This window comes from Monopterus albus, unplaced genomic scaffold, assembly GCF_001952655.1.
Source record: "Monopterus albus unplaced genomic scaffold, M_albus_1.0 scaffold227.1, whole genome shotgun sequence".
Classification (NCBI taxonomy): Eukaryota; Metazoa; Chordata; class Actinopteri; order Synbranchiformes; family Synbranchidae; genus Monopterus; species Monopterus albus.
In genome coordinates, this window is record NW_018128107.1 from 541,565 (window position 1) to 562,131 (window position 20,567).

The window sequence follows — 20,567 nt, forward strand, 5'->3', positions numbered from 1 at the left end:
TGACAGTGTTTTGTTGCCAGCTGGTCAAACTAAGTGAATTCTGTCACTGCATCAACAGCATCTCTGATTTATTTCCTCAAATAACGCCTCCCTCCTCTCTTACCTCCTCTGTGCTCCTGTCATTTCTCAAACTGCAGACAGGAGACAAATCAGAGTTCTAAACCTAATCCATCTGATATACTGACTAGGGCAGCATCAACTAATCGATAACATCTATAAAAATCAATAATAAAAATAGCTGGCAATGGATTTAATTGTCGATTAGTTGGGTCTAGTCACGTAGCCGTGTGAGGCAGCCAAGAAGAGACATGGCCGGGTCAGAGACTGGGTGAGCGCTACTGTTCCACACTCCAGTTCAGTAGGTGGTGGCAATGTGCCTGCAGGTTGGTTTGCCAAGTGCCAATCAAAAGAATAAGTAGTAAACAGTGAGAATGTCAGTGAGGCCTGTCAAAACATTTGAAAATTGTGTAAGGTGCAGCAGAGACTAGTGGAACACCAAGTCATCTAAAGTTTGGGAACACTTTATTTTACAATCAGAAAGAAGACTGACCAGTGCCATCTATGCAAAATATATCTGTAGTGGCAGGGGAGCACGATGCTAATGCATTAGCACCTAAAGAAAAGACATGTTGTAGCTAACGTTAAGAAAGTCATTCATTTAAGTTAGTAACGTAAAAAATTATGAAACAAAAATTATCATCATCAAATTATTTTATAGCATAAAAATTTGTTTTTGTTAACGACCTGTTGTGCACATTATAAACGCTCTATTTTTTAACAAATCATGTTTTGTCTAATAATGTACTGCACAGAAACATCGCATACGCACTGTTTAAAAGAATGCTTTTGTCTTTGTAATGCAGAATATAGATTTCTGCCTGTTTTTTATACTGTATGTCCGATTCATAGAAGAAATAATTGACAGATTAATCAATTATTAAAATAATCATTAGTTCCAGCCCTAATATTGACTGGTTCATCATTTCTCCACTCTGTCCCTGCTTCAACATATCACTTTCTTTTCACTTCCTAATCTCAAACTCCACTTGCAGTGTGACAGCATCTTTTAACGAGCCCCCATCCCGCCACACATGCCCTGTCGCTGGTGCTGATTGACAGATCAATAGTCCAGCCTGATAACTGATGGGGCTCAACTCTTCATTAAGTAACTGCTGACACCTGGCCGACACCGTGACGTGGAACAGGGGGTTGTTAGCACTGAACATCCCTGACCTTTTCCCCCTTTGGGCGGGTGGATAAGTGGGAGTAGGAGATGCTTTCCAGCTCGCACGTTCACCACATAAATAAGTGATGCCTCAAGGAAGAGGGAGGGGAGGAGCAGTGTAATACGTGAACACACGCATGTCCAAGTGCTCTGTGTGTACACGTCTCCCCATCATGTGACCATTCAACACATATTAAACATTCCACACTGCCACTTGATAAAACTGTAGCCAATTCTATGAATAATGTGTTTTACCAGTTTTACCAGTTGCAGAAAACTGATATTGTATCTTTGAGAGAGAAAGTATTCAGAAGGTGTAAACAGGACTGGGCAGGTGAAGTTTGGAGTAAGTGAAAGCTGCGTACTTACTGTGAAAATGATATTTTACTGAAAACTATGTACTTTTTAATCTAAGTTGAGAGCTGCTATATTGCCTTTTCATACTGAAACAGGTCAATACATTAGCAATACCATTGTGTAATTTGTGGGAAATTGAAAATGAGTCTCATTTTATTTTGCTTTTATTGTTCCTTGTATTGGAAATGTCATTATTTTTTGTTGAATGATGTAAATGATATGAGGAAAATGATGAACACGAATGATTCACAACAACATTTACATTAGCTTCTTATTTAACTAACACTTAGCAGCTTGGGAGGGAAACTTCATATCAGTAAGGAGTGGTGACGACGATGGTGATGATGATGTGATTATGACGATGTGTGTTTCTGAAAGATTATGATAATTTCTTTTATTTACTTTTCCCTGAACTATTTAAGCTACTACATGACCTGTTGACTGGAAGATGTTTCCTTGTAGGTAGAAAAGTATTATGTTGTTGACATATGATGTAAAGGTGCCTTTGAATCCCATGAGGGATGGGCTATGAAGAGGCACTTTAATCATTTTAATTAATCCTATTCAGCCAAAAGTTCTGAAAATACAACAAATATTTTGATGTGGTACAAAAATGTCTTGGTCAAGTTTAAAGAAAAGATGAGATTTACAGCATTGGGGAAGTTAGTTGTCAATAAAAATAGCTATGGATGGATTACTGAATGGTGTCTCCCGGGCACAAGCCCAGGAGCCAAAGGGGTCAAGGGGCCCGTAGAACTGGGGCAGTTGACCTTTCCATTGGAAATTCAAACAAATGACTACAAAAAGCCACAAAATGACAACAAAAAGATGTAAAACTACTAAATAAAGATTTTTAAAAAGACTGTTACTAAGAACAGATCACAGACAGCAAAACGACTACAAAATTATGCCAAACAACAAAAAGAGACACAAAAGAACAAAGAAACACAAAACAACTAAAAAATAAACAGAAAACAAGTTTTTTAAAAGTGCTAAATGACTACAAACAGTTGTGAAATGAGTAAATCTAACACAAAATAGGTGAAAACAGATGCAAAACATCTACAAAGGAATACAAACTGACTACAAATTATGTGGTTGCTTTTTCGGAGTCTTGCTCCCAGATATCTGTGCCCAGGAGCCCATTGCAACATAATACTACTGCTGTTCATTTAAAATAGTTAAGTATTACTTTTCATGTAGTAAATTATTAGTTAAGTTACTTTTAAGTTGAAGCATCTCCATGAACAAAGATTTGTCTAACGTTAAAGTTAAAGTTCAATGATAAACCCCGATTACCAGAATACTCGCCAAATCACTTACCCATCTCTAAGAGATTTTAAGCCTTAAGCTAAACCAACTTCATTTATAAACAATCTAGGTGCTTAAAATGGAAAACCAAATTCACAGGGTGAACAGAAGATAAACAAAGCGTTAAATAAACACTAAGATTAGAGTCAGACATACAATAGCTTCTTCACAAATACACAAACAGCAGCAGGTTTCGTGTTGGCCAGACATCAAATTATTGAAGTTATTGCATTAATGTTAAGTATTTATAGACTCACAGGTTCAAGTCTGTAAAGTTAGTCGTGAGTCTTGAGAAAGTTGCAATTTAATTTAATTTAGATTCACATGGATGACCTGGACATAAGATGGTGGGTTTGCATCCCTGCTAACCCAGTTCACCTGCGTTGCTGCAGTATCTTTGACTCACCTGTCCGTGCTTTGACTCATCGGAGTGTGGCTACTGAGCATTCTGAAAGCCGAGGCTCCTCCGTTGATATCGGGCGCTCCACCACATATACATACAAGTTGCCTTAGCTCCTACAAAGGACACTGTTTTTACTGAAGACAGGGTTTACAGCTCCAGCTTTGTGGCATAGACACGTCAGCATTTCTCTTTAGGTATATAACTCAGTCTAACATGCACATTCCTCCAAATGTAGGTCATTTGTCCCAGAAGTGAGGGTGTTAAAGGAAAAACAGGAAGTTTGGTCGTTGACGGGATGACACGTTTGAGGAGATTGTTTGTTCAGAACCCACTAAATGACCATGTAGTACTCTTACACTGTGACAATCCCTCAACTCTGTTTTAATGCTTAAATGCAAATATTTACGTGTTTGGCACAGCATTAAAAACAAAACCACTGCATACACATATTAATGAAGTCTTTCAGTAACGTGAAGATGGTGCATATTTCATAACAAATAGGCTATAAATGTAATAATGTGTTTAAAAAACAAAGACATATTAAATTGAAGACACCTCGTTGTGATGATAACCGAGACAATGCAATATTTTAGATACCTTTTATGGGAGCCTGATGGCTAAATAGATATTGATAATTATTATTGGAATTTAATTTAATCCTCTTAGTGGTTTTCTGCCCTGCTGCACTATCTTGGAGTACACACATTTAATTAACATCAAAGCATTTGCAAATGCAGACATCTTTAGGTGCTATTCAGGCGTCAGCAGAGCTGGCTTTTGTTGACAAATCACACCTGAGCAGGTGAGATTTAAAATGTATGCAGGTTTTTTTTTTTAAAGTCTCTAAACGCCATCAGTGTGTAGAAAAATGTAGAACAGCTGTACACTTGAACATCCGATCAACTGATGGCTCCCCAGGTCAACACACTACACAGTTTGTGTCTCACCAGTGCTACTTGGAGACACTGTGCAGGGAGCAAACGCCACTTCTGCAATCCCTGCATGTCAGAAATTCAGGCAAGACTCATTCGTTGTGGTGTTTTGCTATGCCAGGCACACGTCTGTCCTGTCTCAAGCGGTGTGGTGTAGTGAGTGGAGAGAGAAAGAGAGAGCGAATTAGCGATTAATTAAAAATGTGACTATTCCTCTCAGCTCTTTCATCTGCAGCTCCCCCGCTGTTATTAATCTCTCTCTGTTAATGCTCTGATTTCCCTCTCTTAACTCCACTCTTCTTTATCCGAGTGTCCTTGTCTTCCTTCTAGAGCCCATTTTTGTGCAGAGCTTTTGGTTCATCATTTCCCGAGGTCACACTAGAATCTTTTTTCACCACTCACTTCTCACCTAAATCTGCACTCTTGATGTGACCCCTTTCTGCCTGCAGCGCAAAGGTCAAACTTTGTGAGAAACACACAGACGTAATGCCCTATTGCTGTGTACTAATGAAAGGCTGGCTGGTCATCTCCATAACAGCCTCCAATCCATCTAGATCTTTAAATGTGTAGATCTGTAGGTCCCGCTGCCGCTACTCACACATGCCATGCTCATGAAACATTCATGATTCAGCTTGAGTGGAATGAGCTATGTCATAAAGATTGAATTAGTCGAACTCGCTGCTGCTGTATCATCTAGCTGCACTCAACCCTGCTATTAATTCAAACAACCATTGTGAGATTGCATTACACTCACAGGTTATCTTTACTCAGTGATTAAACAAACACCCGCAGTTACATTTATAAAGACGATTCAGGAGCGCACTCAAATAAAATAGAGGATAGAATTTAAAGGCAGCAAAGGGAATTACTTGATTTGCCATCTAGGAGAAATAAATTTGGGAAATTTGTTCAGAAAGAGATAATTTTACAAGACAAATGAGTAGAGCAACTGCAGTCTTGGCATACAAAAGCTTTCCACTTTGCATTGCAGATTTGTTGTGAACCAGAATGCTAATAACATCTATTTCCCAGTCTTTATTAAAGAAAAGGGATTCAGATATAAGAAGATATGTTAATCTTTGGACAAGTAAGACAATAAAAGTCACATCAAAGGCAAATAGTCTGAGTTAATTACTTGTCAAACTTAAAATTCATCATTACCTTCAAATCAATTAATGCTGTTTTTCCGCAGAATGAGTCCAGCGATTTGGTGATGGGCCACAGCAGACTGGATGTATCTGACAGTCGAGAGGTTTTTCACCATCTGATTAGATATCAGCACTTTTCCTCCTTCATATGACCTCTAGGTTTTCTGTCTGTCCGCCTCTCTCTCTCTCACACACACACAAAAACAGGCATGGTGCATGCACACACCACTCTGCTTCCCTGCAGGAGAGCAGGTCAGAGCTCACAGATCACGCAGTGGGACAGAGGCAGTAAATGGGCCTGACGGTGACGGTAGATGGACGAATCAGTCAGGGGCACAGACACGACAAGGAAGCGTCATTAATCCAGGTCATTAAGAGAAGCCATATAACGCACACATTCCTACTGTGTGCATTTTTTGTAAAAATATTCTGGATTTATAATCACATTTAATGATGTGTTGTCCTCTATATGGTGCTTGAATATTTCCAACTACAAATGCACAAACAAATACTGAACAGACAGGAACAGTCACAGATAAATATATATACAAAGAACGTATACATGCACAAGCGATTACCACAAGGTCAGAATGACAAATCAACAGTGTGTGTGCAAAGAGTGGCACTCAGGAGCAGCTGTGCATAACACACACTCACTCAAACCTGCAGCCATGTGCACAGCAAATCAAGAAGCAAAGCATAACCCCTGCAACCCACAGATGAAGGCACTAAGGCACACAGAATGAAATGTACATGCTCTGAAATGCACAGACACACAAAGCACATCTCTTACCTGGAAGACCGAGACATATCAGGATGCTGTAGTAAATGACAGGCAGTGGTCCAAGAGGGCATCCCTGAGCAACCTCCGAGGGTTGCTGCCCCGGGCTCCAGGTGCTGCCATTCGGGGAAAATACAGTGAAGATGTGGCTGTGCTCCATGGCCCTTTCCTTGTCCTCTTCCTCAGCTGAGCTCAGTGTCAAGAAGCCTGACCACACGAGAAAACTGCCTGGTAGCCGGTTTGGGAGAGAGGGTGCGCTGTCCTTGGCTGCCAATCAGCATGAGTGTGTGTATGCGTGCATCTGTGCAAGACAGTAAGGTTGAGTGTGTGAGAAGGCAGGAAGAATGGAAGAGATGGAGTGTGGAGGGAGAGGGAAACAAGAGACAGGGAGATGCGAGAGATGATATGTGTTAGTAAGTGATGGAGAGGAAGGAGGCGAAAGGAGCGGAGAGGGAGGCGGGAAGAAGTGAGTGTGAGGGTATAAGTGAAGAGGGGAGGAAGCTGCCCGAGTGTGTGAGTGAGAGGGGAATGAGAGCGAGTCGAGAGTGCAGTGAGAGGAAGAGCAGGAAAGCCGGAGGAAAGAAGGAAGGAGAGAGGAGGGTACACCGAGAGCAAGGGCACTACTGAGAGCAGAAAGTGAGAGAGAGCGACGGAGCCTGAGAGTGGAGACGACAGGCGGGAAACTGGGGGAAGGTGGAGGGATCCTCTGAGAGAGGAAGAGGGGTAGCATGCTCCCATTAAAGGCAGTGAACACACAATGACAACAAAACTGATGATACAGATGCGACAGATGACAAAACATAAATGGAGGGTTAAGTCGACTGTGGAAAAGGACAGTGTGTTTGACCTTGTCGTGTTGTGTCCTGCCCACTATCTTTATTCAGTAACTTAGCAATTGCTTTTGACCATTTAGCCACAAATCAGTGCACGAGCATACAGTATACAGTATAAATGCATGTGATTGGACACGTGTAGGTGTGTCTGCGTGTGGGGGTGTTGATTTGAAATGCAGTGAAATCTCCAGATAAAATGTGCTAATGAGCACAAGGACGACTGAAATACACACCTTTGTTTGGAGACACACTCTGTTTTGTTGCTTGATTTGACAGTTATTTTCTGTATAGATTTGTCAGTTCAGCTTTTAGTTCCGTCTACAACTTGTCATTTCTGATTCTACAGACGAGAGGCTGCAAACCCTCGTGAGCACAAGAGCAATTTATGAAAGTCCATAAAAACCTAATTAAACTTTTCTTCAATATGTTTATTCCCCAGACATTTTCATCTACAGTACATTGTTTTCACCACCCTAATGAATGCAATGTAGCTGAAAATGTTTGGGGAATACACATATGATATTGGAGAGGAGTTTTGGGACCTGTTTATTAATTTGCTCTTGTTAAAAAGATAATAATAATAATAAAAAGCTAATTTCAACCCACTAGAGCCTGAAATAATCCCTTCAAATAGTTTGTTTAGTCTGTCCAACTGTCAAAAAACCCAGTGAGGAACAAACTATTTTTCTCTCTAGTGAACAAACACTTGTTGAAATGCTAAATAAAGAATATAAGTATATAAAGTAGTTAAAATTTGCTTCTTCCTCACCAGCAACATTAAGAGTCTGCTCCTACATTACACAATAATTAAATAGCAATAACTTGTAATGATAATTAATGGGGACATTTTATTTGTACTTGCGTAATCTTACCTGGGTAATGGAGCATTTGGATGTCAAGTCATATTGGTACTTTTGCCGTTAACACAGAGAGGTGTTTCTGTTATTTAGCCTGACCCCATTAATATAAATGGAGTAGACAAAATAATAGAAACACTGATAAAATCCAACAGTAGCACAAATGGCAACCAACAAAACTGCCATAAAGACCTTTTAAATAGCGTTTCAACAAAAACTGAACATTTTTTGTGGAACCGCTGTGTCCACATTTATCTTACTCAGACACTGCCTTAAAGCGGAGACTCAAAGCAGGCAGCTCTTTAACGTGACCTTCATCCTCGACCTTTTTCAAACCCAGATTCAGCCCCTTTTCCTCAACAATTATAGATATTAATCGAGAAAAATCTTCAAAACTTTAAGAATGGTGTGTTTATACTGTATGTAGTCAGAACTGCGACTGGATAGTGCTCATTATTCTTACTACCAGTGACTTACAGACTTCTCTAGCAATTGCTACATGTGCACAAACATCAGAGCAGCTTTGGCACAAGCACAGTGAAACATCATGCCCATTTAAAGAGCTGTCAGCTGTGTCTCTCTGTGCCTCTTCAGCACATTTAGGGGCTACGCTACCTCTCCACAGGTCTGAGCAAGCACAACCACACTGCTCTGCTCTGCTGTCTGAGGGAGATACCGAATATCATTTAAAAAGCAGCACAACTGGCTTTGACAAGGACCTGAGGACTGACAAGACGAAAGAGTTTTATACATAGAAAGGGGGGGGAAAGGTGCTTTTGTGGAAGAAAATAATGCACGAGCCACTGAATCTGTGGAAAGCAACATCACAAAAGAGGGACAATCTTAAAACCTGGAGGGAGCTTCAGTTGTGGCATCTTGAGCTTCTCCTAGGAATCAATTTGAAGACATCTAGTAACGGCTGAATTGTTTCTGCTGAATGCTGCTTCAATCAGATGCAGAAATGAGAAGGAAAGGTGAGAAGGAGTGGGGGTTTGAGAGAAGAGTGTAGGGCTATTCATTTGTTTCTTATACATGAGAAGAAATGAGCTGCGGGGGACGCAGGGAGAGCAGCACCGCGATTAAATGTTAAATAAAATATGGCCATCTGACGTGAATTGATCACAGAGCAATATGGGACAGAGGAGGGTGATTCTTCAAGTGTAGCTAGTGTAGCTGTGAAAGACCCCTGGAGGGGTCGTGCCTGCCTGCTCTCCAGTACTTAATGCAAGATCATCATTGGTCCTTGTCGCACAAACTCAATTACACACCATCTTATGGCACTTTGATATAGGTGTGACTGTGTTGTGTGTGGGTTGTCGGGTGCAGCTACATTTAATATAGGACAACAGATACTGTACATGTGTGAGGGTATTTTTGACTAGTAACTAATATGATGTTACCCTTCAAAACCAAACCAGGGCAGGTGATAGTTGTTAGGTGTCGTTGGTTATGTTGTGTTGTCAGATCTCCACATGACCTCATGATTTCCTGAAATGATACATGCGCATGAGGTCAGTGCTAGGAAAAGTCTGTGCGGGTCATCAGTGCCTGTGTGTGTGTGTTATTACCTCATTACATCATCATTACACACATTGTCTGGGGACCCCACACTGTCAGGTCCTCACTGAACTGTGCAATCACAGACAGACAAGCACAAACGTGCAGAACCAAACACGTGTTATTGTTTCAACACCACAGAAATGTTTGTTGATTTGCATGTGTGCCATGTTGATATGGCTCGTTTGTTACTCTCACATTTTATGGCTTGTGATCCTTGCATATGAGAATTACTCAGTATCTTTACAATAAGAATGACAATGTATATATATAATGGAATAAGACTAAGGGCCAAAAATGGTCAGATACATCTATTCATCCAGAATTGTCTGCACAAAATCTCATAGCAGTCTATCCCATAATTCTTGAGCCATTTCAGTCTGGATTAACGTGATGGACAACAGACATTAATGCTTACCAGCATAGAAATAAGTCATGAAACGTGAAAGAGGTCAGGGAGAACAATTAAGACTTCAACATGCAGGGAGTCGTGGGGATTTCATCTCCAGTCTGTTAAATCCATCAAAACATTGTATCAGATGGCTTTAATTATGGATGCTTTCTGTGACGGCTGAGTGGTTTGTTTAATGTGCCTGTAAAATGGCACCCTGGATTTGAAGAGGAATGGATCAGCGAGGAAACACATGAGCACTGCATGGCTCTTTCTTCCCTAGTCCCCCTTAATATAGACCTGGCAATGAAAGAATGATGAGAGGAGCTGCAAGAAAAGGAAGCATGAAGGAGGGAGAGCGGGTGGGAGACAGTACAAGAGCACGATGTTGAATAAAACATAACAGAGAAAGACATGATAGATGGATGGATGGAGGAGCTTTCCACTAGTGCTGTTTGCAAGCCAACATATGCAGGACTGAGCACACCTGCATGCCCACACACACATGCACAGTCAGCATGCACGTGCAATGTATGAGCACATGCATGCACTCAATACCAACTCTGGATTTCACCTCAGACCACACAGTCACGAGGGAAATTGCTACAATCCTATTCATTTACACATCTAGCTGTAGCTCTGCAGGCCAGGGCACGCGCTCCCACAACTCTGCCTACCCCTGGGTGAGTCTCCCTGGACTGGGCAGTCCAGCTCCTGCCCCTGTCCAGCACCAGGGACCAGCTGGTCTGACCAGGCTCTTATAAAACCGATGTTATTAGACTTGGGAAATGGAGACATTTAACACGGCTGCAGCTGAGACTAAAGCCCCACGGCCCTGTTTGCAAATTACATTGCTCTCACAAACAATCCCATTGAAATAAGGTCACCGAGGAGAGACTTGGATATTGACAAGTGTAGCCCCGGTGACCTAGTTTCAGCAGCTATTATCACTGTGTGTATGTTCATCAACACTGCCAAGTATCACTAATTACAATGTGACATGAATATAAGACAACTCTACAGCAGCTCCTGAGTTAACTAAATGTTTTTCAAGTCCTCTGGCTTTTATTTTTGCTTCATTATAAGACTGTTCTTCATTGTTGACTTTTCCAAAAACTTCACGGCGTCTCCGCTCTCTGTTCCTCAACACTTTCTGACTAATCATCCTGTCCACTTTGATTATCAGTCTCTGTTTTAGCTGATTTGTGTAGCTCGATGGCTGTTTGCTGTTGTTTAGGCCGATGTGTGTTTGTATGAAGTTCGGCTTCACTGAGTGATCACGGCGGATAGCTTAACATTTTGGTGGATCAAGTGTGCACATCAGAGGAGCTCGTAACCCTCATCACACAGATGAAGAAACTAGAAGTGATGGTCCTAGATTTTTTTTACATGGAGGTGTGTTTATGTTGGTACGTCTTTCAGCCACTAATGAATATATTCCTGCACAAAAACAAACCCATGCTAAACACACATACACATTTCAAAACAATAATGCAGCGGTTTCCAACTTTTCTTGCCTCACAATCACAGACTGTCAACAGTTCAACCACACTGATTTGTCCTTTGGATTTTTTTTTTTACACACAAGGATTTTTAGAGGTGAAAGTGTCTCGTACTGTACAATAAAAAGCAAAAATCAAAGAACAGTCACTAAAATATACAGTTTTGTGTAACAGAAATATATTTTATATCTTTAAGATCTATCCTGGGACCCCACTGGCAGTGCCGACCTAAAGTCTGAGAAGCACTGACATTAGAATAAAAACAGTACAAATATCATGATGGTAAAATGAAAATACCTGGGCACAGACATTTTCTTTGGGATGAGTATAATGCTATTTTATCTTATCTGACAAAAACTGAACATCACTGTTAAAGACCTCCTCAGCCCCCAAAGAAGGAAATCCCTCCTAAACCACATCAGGCCCATCCGACAGCAGGAGAACACAATTATTCATCAGCTACACCCCCTGGATGTCTCCATTACCAGGACTGACTTCAATGATGATGAAGAGGAACATCTGTGAGAAACCAGCCTTATTCTCTCTTTATGTTGTTGTTTTGTTTTGTTTTTTTAACCTGGCGTGGGTTTTATTGGTCTCCCTTGGTTGTGAATGAATTCATCTTTTGTCTATAACAAAGTGTGGGACCGGTGTGTCTGGTCGTACAGGTCAACACACCGCACGGTGACAATCAGGTCTGTCTGACAGCGCCCTCTGGTGGCTCGTCTTTGTCATTACAACCAGAACACGCACTAAACGGCCCAATGAGAAAGTGGGCAGGCTTGGATGTTGTCATCATCCGTTATTTTGGATCAAGAGGCCCGATTCGTGCAGGAGGCTGCTGTGTGTTTAAGGACAAGTCCGAACCTCGATTCGGTTCGTAACGGTAGGTGCCAAACATCACTGCTCCATGTGCTGCTGTTGTTGATGTTGTTGTTGTTGTTGTTGTTGTTGTTTTTGTTTGCTACAGTTACTCGGCCCCGTGTTGATCCGCCGAGATGACGCACCCTGAAAACTACGAACGAATGTGAATAATGTGATGTTTAGGACATGTAACAGTCTCATCCTGTTCCTACAGAACAGAAGATGCTTTATCTGATCTGGCTCCATCTTTGTTTTGTAACACCAGAGGAGCTAATGCTATTTGTGTGTTTAAGGCTATAAAGATAATAATCCCTGCCTCTGTACCGCACTCTGATGGGCTGCCTGTCAATGTTGACAGGTTAAGTAGATTATTTAAGAGCCAGATAGTGTTTCAGTAAACAAACAGGGCGTGTGAGGCCCAGTGATGCTGCAGGAAAACGGCACCATAACTGATCATAAAACAGTGAGATCGATCCTTATGTAGTATTTATAAGAAACAAACACACAAAAACATACATGTTAATTGAGATTTTGTCCCATTTGGGTGCCACTTCCTGATAAGGCACAATTTATAAAGGTTTTATAAGCTGTTATTTTTTTTATATTTATTGTTGTTAATATAATTTATTCATGCTTTGCAGATCGTTTATAAGACCTATGCTTATTGTTTTAGCTAATTCATTAGGGAGAACCCTCCAATGGACTGTCTGACATGATGTTTACTGGAAAAGGGCTGCAGGACATCGGGACCAAAATCCCCGTCCACAAGCTTGGATTGTTGAACCTATTATTATTAACCTATTATTATAAGTGCAGATGACTGATGACTCCTCTGAAACTGACAAACCCAAAATCCTATTAATATCGTACTACCACTTATAACTGCAAACCTGATAATTTACTGTACTAGAAAGTGCAAAACCCCATGTACTAAGTAATCTTTCACCAACATTTTTAGTGTATATTTAAGGAATAGAAACACACAGGCATGCCATTATCAAATATTTGACTGAAACTTACTGAAAGAAGTCTATCCAGGCAGCATCAGCCTCTTTCTCCACCTCATATTCTTCTACATCTCATTTTCTTTTTAGAGCATCTCTATAATCTGCTTGTCTTGTTTCTGAGAGTACATACACATCGATCCCCGCTGCACCATCGTCTTGACTGAGATCCGGGTCACACTTGTCACCATGAGCTCCTCAACCCCATCTGTTGCTCTGCTGTGTCTGATGGCGGCGGCTGTGGCAGCAATTCAGAGCCCCCAGACAGGTGAGGGGACCAGATGAGACTCAAAAACAATGGCGTAGTAAGAAATGTAAAGAGAGGAATATAATGTGAGCTAAATGTCACAAAAGATGTCAGATCAGAATTTTTTAAAGCCTAAGTTTTCAGATATTGTTTTGATCAACCAGCCCAAAACCAGCAAATACTCACATTTGCAAAGCTGAATTTTAATTACTAATTAAACTATATCAAGCAAACAAATCGGTAAAAATGCTCAAAACCTTTAGCATTACTGCACCTGAAGTTAGCTTGAATCTGTGGAGGCGGGTTCAGGCTGTTGTGCATGAACCAGCTGAGAGTTTTGCTGTTCCGCTAGTGTTTTTGGACAAACAGCAGGCGAGCTCAGTGATCACCCGGCAGACGAGGAGCGTCGACACTGCTCAGTCTTCCAGCCTGGAGCAGGCTTGCATGGAGAAGGTGTGCACCTATGAGGAGGCCAGAAAATTCTTCCAGGACTCTTACCGCACGGTGAGCTTCAGCATTTTACTATGAAGTCCTGATTTGCTTCTTTAAAACCTCAAACCTTCTTGTGTTGTCCTCTAGTTTGTGAATGCACTGTATAAATTACAGAGAAAGCCACTGTTCAGCTTCAGCTGTGCACTCCACTTATTTTTCTGCCTATTTTCTCTTGCAGGATATCTTCTGGTCTGTCTATGTAGGTAAGCACTGTGTAAAAATGGTTTTCCGTCACTGCACAGTCATTAGTAGAACATCTTCTCATAGACTTGCTGTCTGCATTCAGATGGAGACCAGTGTGCAGAGAAACCCTGCAAGAATGGAGCCCTGTGTTCGGACAGCGTGGGAGGCTACGACTGCGTCTGCAAGTCGGGTTTCACAGGGGTCCACTGTGAAACGGGTGAGCAGGAGATGTCAGCAAGTTGTGTTTGATCAGCATTGTTAATTTGCTACATCTGGCGTGTGAGTGCTGCAACCTTCCCCTCTTTGTTTCCACGATGTAGACCAGACTTTGTGCCCCTTGGAAAAGGACAAGGGCTGCTCCCAGTTCTGTAAGCCGGGCTACATATCCTACGAGTGTTCCTGCGCACGCGGATGGAAGCTCACCGACAAGAATAAGTGTGAGCCCGCAGGTATGTCTTTTCCCAGTATTAAGACAGAGGGAGAAATAATCTAGCAACAGAAAATTAATCTTAACTGTCTCACATTCTTCTATCAGTCATCTTCCCCTGTGGTAAAGTCAGCAGTCTGAGTCGGTGGAATAATAGACAGGCCGGCAACGCCCGCACCAACTTTGAGGGTCTTACTTGTACTTCTTCCGAGTGTCCCTGGCAGGTAGGAACACACACCCTTAATACCTCTTAAAGTATTTGTGATAAAATTGCACAATAAACTATTTTTTATTGGAACTCTCGCCAATCGTGATGCTTGCAGGCTCTGCTGAAGAGTTCCGAGTCAGCAGGTTTCTGTAGTGGAGTCATCCTAAAGGAGAACCTGGTGTTGACTTCAGCTCAGTGTGCCAACAAATACAGCTCCTTCCAGGTGGCCGTCGGTGAGCAGACAAAACACAAAATCACACCTTGTAACTAATACAGTAATAATAACAACAATAATCATTTGAAAAGCAAAAATAAAAATTACTTTACTTAACCTGCTAATAAAACATGAGAAATGTTCAAGTTCCAAGCAAGGAAGGTGGATAAAGTGCAGTTGGGTATGAGGCAGGACAAAGGCAGCATAGAAACAAACAAACAAACAAAAAACAGGTGGTGCAAACACTGAATTGTGCAAGCTCCCAAAATTGTGGAGATGCTACATCTAGATCCATTATCACCAAACAAATTTCTAGCATGAACAACACTTAATAAAGGACAGTAGCCCAAAGTACATACAGACAGGTGACAAATTAAAGGGAAAATTCTGAAAAAACGAGCAGCCTCTTCCAGGATGGCAAAGCCCGGAGAACCCAAGGTGACATCTTCCCTGTCCAAAGTCCAGAATCCAAAGCTATTCAGTTTACAATCACATGAGTCACAGAAAAGCTTAAAATCTTCTCATCTGAGAAGCTGCAACCAGGAAATCTTTTGCATTTTTGATTAAGGAATTACTAAATCTATTATTGAAATAACTGCATCAGTAAATCGATTAGTCATCGCAGCTCTATATGCCACTATGTAACTTCTTCTTTCACCTCCTCAGGCAAGCGCAGCACCAACTATGAAAGTGGAGAGCAGACACTGTATGTAAAGGTTGTTCACGTCCACCCGCGCTATGTGGAGGGACATCCTGAAAACGACCTGGCTGTGATTGAGCTCCGTGACCGCATCACCTTTAAGAAAGAGGTGATTGCTGCCTGTCTGCCAGAAAGAGACTTTGCTGACAGCATCCTGATGACGGGAGAGTTCCCCACCGTAGTCACCGGCTGGAAAGACGACAAACAGGCATCTGCTTTCCAGGACCAGCTCACTCTTAACCACCTGGAGTACAACCGGCTGCCTCAGTGCCTGGAGGCGCACCCCAACATGATGACCAATAAAATGGGCTGCACTGCTCCGCGGGCCAATGCCGACTGCACCATGAGCTCTGGCAGCCCACTGCTCACCCTGTACAGGGAAGTGTTCTTCCTCACTGGGGTGGTGAGCCAGCCACCAGGGGCTGAGTGCAGCAAAGGCTACATCTTCCAGAAAGTGTCGCGCTACCTCAGCTGGCTGCAGCCGCTCATGGGCTCCCGTTAGATGGAGCTTACAGGGAGAACATGGAAGTTATTGGTTATAAATTTAATGCAGGTAAATACAGTATATTCTAAGAGCAGGGAATCATATGAACATTTTCATTGTGCACTTGTAGCTCAGTTATTTCATTAGCTTTCTCTTCCTGTCCTTAAATCTCCCAGTAGAAAAACTATCTTAACAACCACAGTTTCCTGTAGGTGGGTTCCCGTTTTCTTTCTTTGGACTTCCTCATTTATCCACAAGATGGCTCTGTTAACATTAACAAAGAAACAAAATGTATGCTTCTACCAACCAGAAGGTCAAATACAGCAGCATGAGATTGTCCAGCATGTCGCTTGTGATGTGCACATACGTTATACTAACCTTTAAGTGATGTTCTATTAGCGACTACTGTACTGGATAATGTACGCCCTGTAACATTCCTGGTAGTCACAGTTGTGTGAATGTAATAAACCTTAACACCACATCTGTTTTAAGTTCTGTCATTGTTTTAGGATAAAGTATGCTTTAGTATTTCTGGAAGATTCTGCAGAACAGTTTTCTGGACCATTTGGAAATACCATTAGAAAAGTTGATGTCATGGGGCTCAGGAGACATGATTTATTTCAAAATTATACATTTGAGCCTTTTGAAATGTGCTAACTATCCTGAACAGGGTGGTCACCAAAACAAAAAGGCCTGTACTACACTCATAATACTGTATCTCTGTCACAAGCATCATCAGCACATAACTAACAAGTAAAAAAAACAACAAATGAACAACTGCTACATTAACTGCACCAGATTTTATGACAATCCAATAGTGGATGAGCTATTTCACTACAAACAAACAAACAAAAACCTACTAAAAACCAATGTTATGGTGGACTTAATGGAAAGGTAAAGGGCTCATCAAAGTCATTAGGAACATTTTTCAGGAACCATGAACAACGGTACAAAAATTTCATGGAAATCCATATAAGAGCCAATGGTTGTTGATATATTTGAGTCTGGACTAAAGTGGAAACCAACTGACCAACAGACCGACTGATATAGTTGTTCCTAGAAGCATGCTACCAGCATGGCTAAAAATACAGATAGGAACATAAATAGTCAAAAATAGGAACATGCATGTTTTGAAGTTTACAAGCAACAAAATCTTGAAGTGATGAAAAGATCTGAGTGAGGTGGGCAGGTCATTCCAGTTTGTTCCTGTCTCTTCTAGTTCTGTTTGTACCAGTCACATTATATTTATGCAAACCTTCTAGAGCAAAGGAAAAAAGCATCACATTTCCAGTTCTCATAATTTTGATGCAAATGAAAAACCATAGGTTTTGACATGTTATGTAAACTAGTTCCATTTGTCCCACACAGGCATTATTAGCTCGCCCTCACTGTCACATAGCCCTGCGTTGTCTGGCAACATTTTCCCACAGACACTCGCCCTCTGCAGTCTTCTCACAGCCTCCTTGGTGAACAAGGCCAGGACCATGTTATGTCAAATGAGAAAAGGAGAGGCAGAAGAATGGACGAGAGAGCGAGAGAGCAACAGAAGCCACACAGCAAAAAACCTGGTCTGCCACTTTTGATCAGACGATTGAAAAGGACAGCTCTTAAAGCCAGGGCCGATGTTGGCTGTTGCCATGGTACTCGCCTAGGAGATGGCTCCTTGCTCCCAAAAATGGCTCTGCTTCTTTACTGGCCTGTCCATTTAATTTAAGTGGAGCTCCTTCCTCTTGAGTTTGGTCCTGCCAGCCCCATTTACATGCTCAAGCTTACATATACAAACATACTCTCAGCAAGGTGCGGCTAAATTTAAGCCTCATACATGCTGAGCTGAATTTAGGCTGTTTTAAAGTCGTTTATAATGTATCATTCAGATATCAAATAGCTGCTGCATGGGTTTCATTTTACTCCCTGAATCAAACCTCACATCTGAGCAAACACGGAGACAAGCACATGACATTGATGCTGAGAGGTAAAGAAGGGCCTGAGTGAGAGATGTTTGACAGACTGAGAAAGCAAAGAGCTGAGGTGAAGATATGGAACATTTCTTATAAATGAAGAGCAGAGACAGACTTAGAGACCTGGGATTTGTGATGCTGACACAGAATAGAAACCAGTTATTGTGTGGACGGACTGATGGACCTATACATATGAATGAAGAGGCCTCGGAGAGAGACATTAGCGAGGCCATTACTGATGGAGTGAAGTGAAAGCACTCAATGCCAAAGCTTCCACTCAACACAAATCAAATGTTACTATTGACAAAGGTAAGATTGCTGTAAAGTGTTGTTACAGTTGAATTATACAACAATGTGTCAGTGGTGTGTGGGCACATCTGGTCAGTGTCCTGCTCAGTCAGTAATCCTTTATTCTCCCGAAACCCCAAAGCTGTTCCATGCTATCACCTCAGATCTACCCTATTGTACATATGTATAACATATAAGGGGTAAGGGGGGTTGGGGGTGCCATCAAATGGGAAGGATTATCTGTCTGCATGGTGTCTGATTCCACGCAGGGGGTTAGCAGTATGTCTGATGTAAGTGCAGACTGACAGTGTTAAAACCTTACAGGTTATGTGTGTGATGGCTGCTCTGCTCTCTGTGAAGGCATGCCTATGATTTCTCCTACCTAAAATCCATGTCCCCAGTCTTTCCTCCCTCCAGGACTCCACAGACTCGGGATTCTGCAGTCAAAGGGAATGACAAAATTTCTCCTCTCCACCCTACTCTATCCTACTCTTGTCTCACACTCCACTGCGCCAGACAGAGCAGCTTCCACTTGGTTGGGTAATTGTGCAGAAGGGTGGAGGTAACACAGGACTTCCAGAGGTTAAAGCCAGGGCTTGGAGGATGTGGCTGAAGAAGAGAGAGACAGACAGGCTGTGTACTTTTACATAACACTGGTGTAGTCTACTTTACTTTGTTTAACAAGACCCTACCACCAAACTAGCAGCTCTGGGCTGAGGCTGAGCGGAGTTAAATGATTTCATCAGCTTGCTGTATTTAGCACGCTCATGTTTGCCATCTTATTTTAGCATACTAGCATGCTAACATTTGCAAATTAGCACTAATGCCTTGTTCACTTTATATCAGTTACGATAATTAAGAGCAACCAAGTACAAAAAAGTTAGTCTCTGACTTGCAATTCTGAGACAAGACATAAGGAATTTTTGATAACTACAAAATCTCTTACTTGGCAAAAAGAACTATAAGAATGTCAATAAAGAAAAAAATGCTAACATGGCTGCAAAGCCATTAGCAATGACCTTGAAATAAAATCCAAATTAACATTAGCTAAATAATTTCAGCAGATCTCTGACTCTTACTCCAGACCAAGTAAGACAGACAACAACAACTGGGACAAACAGATGACCCCGGTTGGCAAATGATTCTCACCTCATCTGAGCTTCAATGGCTGTGCTGTATTCCAGCCTCATCTTTTTTTATTTTATGTGACATTTCTTCTCTGCTGATCAAAGAGGATCCTCTATTCACCTCTGACAAAAAACAGCCCTCATCCTTGAGTCAGGCTTTAAAAACAATATGTCATTTTCAGCATGCTGACAAGGCGACTGGATGATAGAGGAGGAAGGTAAATCCTGGAGCAGCTTTTATTCCACCGACCTCAGCCTGACCTTTTAAGTGTTATATCCTGGTTAGGACTGTTGAAAAGGTTCTCCAAAGTTCAGTGGACAAGAAAAAGTGCACTGTGGTCCATGTGGTGGTTTTTGAAAAGGTCAAATGAGACCTCTGCAAAAAATGAATGTGTGAGTGCTTCTGGAGGGTTTAGTGGTGGTTAACCATAGAGGTTTATCCCACCAAATATACTGCTTCATTAGCTCATTGACATATCCAATGCATGTCACTACACAGCACAGATAATTTTATTGAAAAATGGCCTTTTCACTGACTCTGACACATTTATAGCAATGTTTATTAATGTGCACCATCACTATTAAATTCCCCAATATATAAATCAGCTATCCATCCATCCATTATCTAAACCGCTTATCCTGAACAGGGTCACAGTGGGCCTGGAGCGAGAGGCGGGGTCCACCCTGAACAGGTCACCAATCTATCAAAGGGCTGACACTAAGAGATAGACAACCACACACACTTCTACGAGGAATTTAGAGTCGCCAGTAAACCTAAACTGCACTTCTTTGGACTGTGGGAGGAAGCCAGAGCACCTGAAGAGAACCCGCACAGGCACAGGGAGAACATACAAACTGTGAGGTGACAGCGCTACCTGCTTTGTCACCATGCTGCCCATGTGTATGTGCATATTTAGAAATTAATATTTGAAACAAACATGATACATGGCAATATGTGTGTCTTCATGTGACCTTTTCCTGCAAAAAACTACACAACTCTCAAACTTTATCTTCAGTCTTGGTAAGTTACACTGAAGTCTGTTTGAAATGGGATGTGTGTCTGGATACAAAGTG

General features: G+C 41.7%; 2 protein-coding genes across 2 annotated transcripts in view; one reads left to right on the forward strand and one right to left on the reverse strand.

Annotated features, from left to right (window-relative positions):
• The window catches only part of gpr139 (G protein-coupled receptor 139), a 17,541-nt gene extending 10,890 nt beyond the window's left edge, over positions 1 to 6,651 (reverse strand). The window contains exon 1 of the mRNA XM_020619859.1: positions 6,170 to 6,651. Coding sequence (XP_020475515.1) covers positions 6,170 to 6,317 — 148 coding nt within the window. The 5' untranslated portion in view covers positions 6,318 to 6,651. The remainder of the gene's footprint in view (positions 1 to 6,169) is intronic.
• Positions 6,652 to 12,049: 5,398 nt separating this feature from the next.
• On the forward strand, positions 12,050 to 16,601 carry proza (protein Z, vitamin K-dependent plasma glycoprotein a). Its single transcript, XM_020619864.1, has 9 exons — positions 12,050 to 12,183; positions 13,256 to 13,433; positions 13,765 to 13,916; positions 14,083 to 14,107; positions 14,191 to 14,304; positions 14,408 to 14,536; positions 14,623 to 14,738; positions 14,838 to 14,955; positions 15,603 to 16,601. Exons 2-9 carry the CDS (start codon positions 13,355 to 13,357, stop codon positions 16,136 to 16,138), a joined length of 1,269 nt encoding a protein of 422 aa, XP_020475520.1. The 5' UTR covers positions 12,050 to 12,183; positions 13,256 to 13,354; the 3' UTR covers positions 16,139 to 16,601.
• Positions 16,602 to 20,567: the final 3,966 nt, after the last annotated feature.